Source organism: Microcebus murinus, chromosome 14 (genome assembly GCF_040939455.1).
Source record: "Microcebus murinus isolate Inina chromosome 14, M.murinus_Inina_mat1.0, whole genome shotgun sequence".
In the NCBI taxonomy this organism is placed as follows: Eukaryota; Metazoa; Chordata; class Mammalia; order Primates; family Cheirogaleidae; genus Microcebus; species Microcebus murinus.
Window position 1 is genome coordinate 12,942,350 of NC_134117.1, and position 8,053 is coordinate 12,950,402.

General features: G+C 44.7%; 1 protein-coding gene across 5 annotated transcripts in view; it reads left to right on the top strand.

Annotated features, from left to right (window-relative positions):
* Positions 1-7,545, top strand: part of HSPA12A (heat shock protein family A (Hsp70) member 12A) — a 145,523-nt gene extending 137,978 nt beyond the window's left edge. For all 5 annotated transcript variants that reach the window (XM_012774768.2, XM_076009760.1, XM_012774787.2 and 2 more), the window contains 2 exons: positions 2,414-2,517; positions 3,398-7,545. In XM_012774768.2, the coding sequence (XP_012630222.1) occupies positions 2,414-2,517; positions 3,398-4,035 (742 nt within the window). In that variant the 3' untranslated portion in view covers positions 4,036-7,545. The remainder of the gene's footprint in view (positions 1-2,413; positions 2,518-3,397) is intronic.
* The last annotated feature ends 508 nt before the right edge of the window (positions 7,546-8,053 follow it).

Below are 8,053 nucleotides of genomic sequence, written 5' to 3' on the forward strand. Positions count from 1 at the left end.
TAGGTGTTCTGTAACTAATTGTTGAATGAATCCCGTGGGAGTCTAGGTTTCCTAGTGGGTCTGTTGGCTGCAGGCAAGAGTTTATTTTTTAGCTTCTTGCAAAATAAACATTTTAAAGCTGAATTTTAAAATATTAGATAAAAATCATAGATTTCTAATAACCTTAAAAATGTGTTTGATACATATCCATAGTGAAATGATTACTATAAACACATTTACATATCTATTAACTTTCCATAATTATTATACCTTGTTCTAATAGCCTTAAATTTAAAATCATAACCATAATACCATTATCACACTTAAAAATTAGTTCTTCAGTGTCATCAAATATCCAATTAACATCAGCATTTTCCCAATTGTCTCATACTTTTTTTTTTCAGTTTGAGTCAGCATCCAAATGAGGGCTATACACAGCAACTAAAGGATATGCCTCTCAGGTCCTACTTAGTGTATAGGTCCCTCTCCTGTTTTTCTCCTTCACAATTTACTAGATATTCAAACTGGTAGTTTATCCTATAGTTCTATAGTTTCCTACACTGTGGGTTTTACAGTGTTACATAGCACATTCTATCCCTTTTTGTTTTGTTTTGTTTTGTTTTTTTGCAAATTGGCAGGTTAACTTAGAGGTTTAATCAGATTCAAGTTTGAATTTTTGGCAAATCCACTTCATGGTCTTTCCTATTGAGGCATATCAGGGGACATAGTATGTCTGCTTCTCTCTCCTTGTGTGATGTTAGCAGTCATCGATGACCATTGCCTAGGTCCATGAATTCATTAGGTTCATTAGCGTGGCCACATGGTTATCGTCTTAGTCTATTGTTCATTTATTTTAGCTAGACTACTTCAACAGAGAGAAACTTTTCTCCTCTGTGGTTTGGTTGCCCTGGAGTGCAGTTCATATAGGAAAGACAGGATAAATGGTTGTTTTTTCCTATCCATTTATAAGTTAAAAAAAACCAAAAAGTTATTTCTCAACATCCTCCAAAGTGGCTAATGGATTTTTTTTGTTGTTGTTTTACAAGGGTACAAAGGCAGTATCATTGAGAATTCATGGATTTAAGCATATTTGGTGTACTTGAAACCAAATTATATTCTTATTGACACTCAAATTATCCCATCTTGGCCAGTAGGAGCTTCTTCAGGTTGGCTCTGAGTCCTTTTGACAATGACATTAATGGTCTTTGACAGTGTCTTTGCCTTCTGATACATGAAGACACTCCTGGCCCATTTTGTACATTCCTTACCCCAGACCTGGAGTTGGCCTTTGGTTCCTTTTAGTGGGAAACAAAGTAGATTTGATTCCAGGTCTTCTTGCCCTTGGAGCAGGGCCAACCCAGACCCTCTTCTGAGTTTGTGTTCTCTCTGCCCCATTGAGGGCATCTGCACAGTTCTGGGGCCAGTCAACCCTCCTACTAAGGAAAATAGCCATGGCCAACCATGGGGTCATTCCACACCGCACCATGTTGTCCTGTGGCCAATGCTGTGGAAAGAATTCCCGCTCTGGGAGACCTGGCAGCATCTAGAACGCATTGCTGGGCAGCAGCTGGTGTGTGCTTTGTGTCGGGGACAGAGACACCATTTGCTTTGCCCTTTTGAACTTTAGAACAGGTGGGGTACTCACTGTGCGTTTGGATAAGAAACAGTCCCTGGCTTTCATTGAGTGTCAGAAAGTTTCCAAAGTGTTTTCACAGATGTGGTATTTAACTTGATCTTCACAACAACCCTTGCGAGGGAGGTAAAGCAAGTGCTATTATCCTTGACTTCCAGATGTGAAGATGGGGCTCAGAGAAAAGGGAGGCCAACCTGCCTAAGGTCCCACAGCTCCTCAGTGGTGGTGGCCACACCAGAGCCCCACAGTCCCGGCACCCTCAATCCTGGCTTTCTGTCCAGGCTCTTCCTGCCCCACGCCACCACTTCTGGACACGCTGCCCCTTTGACAGAGACACCATGAGGGCCATCCAGTAGGAATCAGGCTTATCCCTGTTTTGTGACAGGTGCCTGGAGCGCTGAGGACATGCATTTGAGCACAGATGTTTGTAGCTTTACATAGCAGGACAAGGAACATGTCATGCTCGAACCCAAATATTGTTGACTCACAGTGTGGTGCTCCATGAGAGAGAGAGAGCCCTTTATCGCCTTGTCTTTTGTGCTAGGCTTTGGCCTCCCCTATTTCAGGGCAAGTCAGCCACAGCCAAATGCTAAGATACACAGAGGAGGTTACATTTAGCTTTTAAGCTCCTCAGGTTCCAGGCCATGACAATTTAGGGGGTTCCCAAGGGTGCCTTTGACTTTCAACCCCTTTATGCCCCTGAGGTGTGACAGATATCCTGCCAGGGCACCTGTCTCTGCAGAGAAGTCTGGGTATCGTGTAGATACTCACTGCCTGTTCCTCTCTGCCACCCTCCCACAGTGTGGATTTCGTGAAGTGGTCCTCGCAGGGGATGCTGAGGATGAGTCCGGACGCCATGAATGCCCTTTTTAAGCCGACCATCGACAGCATCATTGAGCATCTGCGTAAGTATCTGCCAGGGCTTGGCCCCTTCGGTGACACAGAGCTGAGGACCGGGAGCGACTTTTCTTGCATCACCAGTGAGTGCTTGTGAAGCCAGGCCGGCAGGGGACCCAGGGCTGGGACTGGACAGGGCTCAAGCATGTACGAGGGAGGCTGCTGGGCACAGAAAGCCACTGAGAGCCTGTCTCACCCGGGCTTTCTGTTTGCCCTTAAAAGTCAGAGAGCTGGAAGCTCTAGAGCAATATTATTATCTGAAAGTTACAGGCCCTAGGAAATGCACATTCCTTGCTTTATCAGGACAAACTGGGAATCCTTACCCTGCTAGAGGAGAAGGAACTGTTGTATAAACAAAGGAAAGTGTGCAAGAGGGCAATGCCTTTGTCCTGCTCTGTTGGTGGCACTCTCCTAGGGACGCATAGCAGACTCACCAGGGACCTTTCGCAGTATCCAAGCACCCCAACCCCCACCCCCAATCCACTTCCCACCCCTCACCTACCAAATCAGATGGGATTTTTATGAAAATCCAAGAATTCTATTTATAACAGCCTGCCTTGACTTACTCAACAGAACCACATTTGGAGAGCTTTAGGAATATTCATTTATGCATAACAAATTCTATTTAAAATTACTACCATTTATCTGTTCAGATGGGTTTCTACTAAGTAGCAGCTCTGGCTCTTATTCCTGAACATATTGGTGTGCAAACTCCCTTTCTTTAAAAGATCAGCTTTCTAAAAATTCTGTTCAAGAAGCTCAGATTAAGCCTGTCCTCCTCGTTGGCCCAAGTGGTTTTGTCTACCCTCCACAGACTTGGGCAGCCCTGTTCCCCCCTGCTTGCTGACTCTTGGTGACAGGATGTTCTCCCTTCCCCTTCCCTTTCAGGGGACCTGTTTCAGAAGCCCGAGGTGTCCACTGTCAAGTTCCTCTTCCTGGTGGGCGGCTTTGCCGAGGCACCCCTCCTGCAGCAGGCAGTGCAGGCTGCCTTCGGGGACAAGTGCCGGATCATCATCCCCCAGGATGTGGGCCTCACCATCCTCAAGGGTGCTGTCCTCTTTGGCCTGGACCCCGCCGTCATCAAGGTGCGCCGGTCCCCACTCACCTATGGGGTGGGCGTGCTGAACCGCTACGTGGAGGGCAAGCACCCTCCCGAGAAGCTGCTGGTGAAAGACGGCACTCGCTGGTGCACCGACGTCTTCGACAAGTTCATCTCTGCCGACCAGTCGGTGGCCCTGGGTGAGCTGGTCAAGCGCAGCTATACCCCAGCCAAGCCCTCGCAGCTGGTCATCGTCATCAACATCTACAGCTCTGAGCACGACAACGTCAGCTTCATCACCGACCCCGGGGTGAAGAAGTGCGGCACGCTCCGCCTGGATCTGACGGGGACCAGTGGTGTGGCAGTGCCCGCCCGGAGGGAGATCCAGACCCTTATGCAGTTCGGGGACACTGAGATCAAGGCCACAGCCGTTGATATAGCCACCTCCAAGAGTGTCAAAGTCGGGATCGACTTCTTAAATTACTAACCACTCCCCCCTGCCGCCTGCCCCCTCGACTCGACTTACCTGCATCTGCTGACCTCAACCTTGACTGTTCTTTCCCTGACCTTGACCCATGCCACTGCCCACCTGAATTTCAGCAGGGAAGATGAGAACAATCAAGGCTAGAAACAATTAGGGATTTTTGCGGGCACATTGGAGTCAGAAAAACTGCCAGAAATTAGGAATACAGTTTGGACATAGGAAATTAAAGGATCCTAGAAGAGCAGCTAGTTTTCATAGGTACAAACGTGGTAAAATAGCCACCGACAAGGGAATCAGTACATTTCTGCAGCAGTGGTTGAGCCTGCTTGGAATAGATCTCTGTTAAGTAGGATTTACGATGCCCTCTTGCTATCTTTCTAGATTTAAAATGAGATCTTTGAGCCAGGAGGAGATCTTCATCTGAGACTTTTAAATTTTTTTGGATGGCAGTCAGTATAAAATACCACCCATCTGCATTTAATTTCTTTTCATCATTATGTGATTGAAAGTGGTGATTCAGTGGGAACTTGGAATGTTTTTAGCTGGTGATAGAAGACTGCCTACACCGGGTGGGTGCTGTTTTAGGTTCTCATATCATTTAAATAACGAGGAGGTTCTGGGGGGAACAACCGTAGTTTGGCTAATCCACTCTGATTTTCATGAGTAGGAGAGCTGATATCTCACCTTTTCAGCAAGTAAAAAGTTGCTCTGATGGAAATGGATATTAAAGAGTTACTGACAGATCCCAAATTATATGCTGTGATATAATTCCCAGAATGCCAAGTCCTGCTTTCTAAGTTCATAAGTAATTCTAGTTAATCTTAGTAGAGATTCTGTGTGAGAAAATGAGGTTGCCATATGCCTTGTTCACAGAAGGCCAGGGCAGCCCCCACCCTGAAAAGCATCTAGCTTTTAAATTAACCCCCTCCTTCCCGCTCACCTTCATCCCCCTAAGGGTTTTGGCCATTTATTCCCACGTTTTGAAAGGAATACTTGGTGAAATATGAGCAGAGCATCTGTTCTATGAAATGTGTCATTCGTATCTTCAGATTTTAAAGCCTGTCTACAAATAACATGTAGACCTGTACTTGATGAATTAAGCCATTTTTTTTTCAAAGCAGTTCTGTGCTCACCTGCATCAGAATTGCCTGGGTGCTTGTTAAAAACAGGTTCCTGGATCCTGTCCCTTTTTAACTGCAGTCACTCTTGGAGAGGGGACCAGGTTCAACTGAAATCTGGCAAATGCTAACTTCAGGTTCTGCCGAAGCTGAAGCACAGACCACAGCCCCCTTTGATCTTCCCCTTACGTCACCTTAGAAGAGGATTTGCATGTGAAGGTGATCCTGCATCTTGCCCCTTCGTCAGTGGGGTTGAGGCTCCACCTGGCATGGGAATGGCCCTTTTAGCCCTCATAGGAAGGGCCTAAGGGGGTAAAAGAATGCTAGAAAGGAACCCTAAGAACAGGGCTGACTGATGAACCAGCTAGAGGGTCTGGTCTGCCTTCTCTCCTTCCCCACTGTACAAAACCGATTTTCTCCAACATTCCAGAGCCAATTGAGGAAAAAGAATCAAGAATCTGACTCACAGCCCATCTGACCTGTTCAAAGCTGTCTTCTCCACCTGCTGGAAGCCGTTCCAATTTTAAATCACTGGAGGCATGCATAATGAATGAATAGAGAATGAGCAAATGAACTTCGAATGCAAGTTGGATTCACAAACCCCATATCATGGCAGATATGCAGATTTTAAATAGCTTTTTCAATTTCATTTTCACATCTTTTTACATTGCCTGCTGCAGAATTCCTTACTAGAATGTAAAACACAAGCAAACCACAGAACTAGAGAACGCTGGTCACATAACTTGGTTGCAGGATTTTGTTATCCAGGCACAAAGGTGTGTTTGCTAGTGTTCTCCCGCTACCCGTGCTGCTTCAAAAGCTGTATGTTATGGATCTTTCTTTGATGTTGCCAGCTATGTTCTACAAATGAGACTTTTCAATGTTGTTATGAGTAATATAATTTTGTGTATATATAATGTTAGAATATTGTACAGAATCTTTATTTCTACGATGTGCTTTTCTTGTTTTAAAAAAGAGGAAATGCTCTTTAATTGCTGTCCTTAATTTTCCACAGTTTCATTTTTTAATTGTGCTCACTAAGCATCCATTTGTGCCGATACCAAGCTATGGACTATGTTTGCAAGACTGAGCAATAGACAGAGGTGCCTAGGGTCAGAACACTCTGAACACACAGACCACCTGGATCAACAACTTCATTAGAACCTTCTACATGTACACCCTTCCCAAAGATTCACAGATTATATTTAAAGGAGCATATTTTATCAGTTCTCCTGTACAGACTTTGAGAGCTGAACATTCTGGTTCTGTAAGCAATATGACTGTGCAGAACGACTTTAGAAAGCTCTGCGTCCTGTCATCAGCCTCTCTTCTGGGGCAAAGCAGTTACTCTGAAGGCAAAGTGTGGTTCACTATGTGTGATGTTTTTATGCTGGAAAGGAACCAAGTGGTACGTATACCCAGCTTTTCTCCTGGGTTAAATGTAAGTCTGAGCAATATAGGTAAGCCCCCGCTTTTTTTTTTTTTTTGCTAACATAAAGCCTTTCCCACCTTGAATTAAGGATGTCTCCTTGTCTACTATTCTCTTAAATAAGCTGATAGGAATCTGCAGTGTTAGCAGATAGACAGAGAGGGGGATAATCTTACTGGACTTTCTTCTGGCTACAGATATGCAGCCCTAGTAGTCAAATTCCTTAAAAGAAACCCCCAAATCCATCTGTTACGCCCCCCACCCCCTGCTAAAGTATTCTAGAATGAAAGCACTGGATAAGTACACTTGTTCACATTTTCTAATCTTAGGAAATTTTTCAAAATGTTTTGACCCATTACTCAATCGCCCCTGGGCATATTATCTAATATCCACGTTTCTTGGAAGCAGACTGCCAAGGATTTCCTTTGTAACTACCTTTTCTGTACACAGTAGGCATTATTAATAAATGCTGAATAACAGACAAGTTACAGACAGGATAAGGGAAAAAAGGAGCCACACAAGTGATTTTGCAAAGTAATGGCTGAGATGAGTCCAGATTACAAAGGCTGCCCTACCTTTAGAATGTTATTTAGACCAAGTTTAGCTTTTAGAGACCAGGTCTGGTTAATTGCCAGGGTAGCAAAGAATCGCATGCACCAATATATACAGGAGTCAAAATGCATTATTAGTTGAAGATCGAATTTCACATAGTAGAGATGTAATAGCTGTGATTAAGCTGCATATGTATGCTAGGAAATGGCTTAAGTGGGTGACTAGTATAAAAGTTGTTGGCCATAATGTCACACCTCTCATCTGCTTGAATTCTAAAATAAACAGCTATTGGGGTCTTGTTCACTACAAGATAAATTCAAATTTCACAGAACTTTGCAGCAGTTCACAACTTGACAGGATTGTATCTGCAAACTGTCTTCACGGATGTCAAATAAAGCAAAACTCTGGATCTCATGTGGCCCAGACATTTTTTTCCCCATTCTGGGTTTGCAAATGGAATTATGGACAGGTGATTACTGACCTCCCCTTCCACCCCATCTCAGGTGGAGACTGATTTTCGGGTCCTTTACCAAGTGTTGTTAAGTTTTATTAACAGTCATTCCAACAAGACTAGCCTCTCTGTTTGCCAGGAACCAAGGCTCCATTGGTGTCCACAGAGCCCCTTTCCCTCTAAGCTAGAAGAAAGCAGTGCAGCCAGAGAGAAACAAGCTAAGCTGGGTGGCCACTGACAACTCTGCTGGCCCCTAATGAAAGTCATTGAAAACATGCCGAAGGCCTGGGACAAGTGTGTGCCCCTGGGCATCCTAGCAGGCACCAAACACTAGCTGTGTCCAGAGCCTTGGGTTAATTCCAGGCCCCACACAAGGGTCACTCCCCAAAGTTGGCTCTATAAGCGGGCCTGAAGTGGAGTCCTAGGGCTCTTAAGAGGGGTATAAATGATGGTTGCTCCACCAGGCTTTAT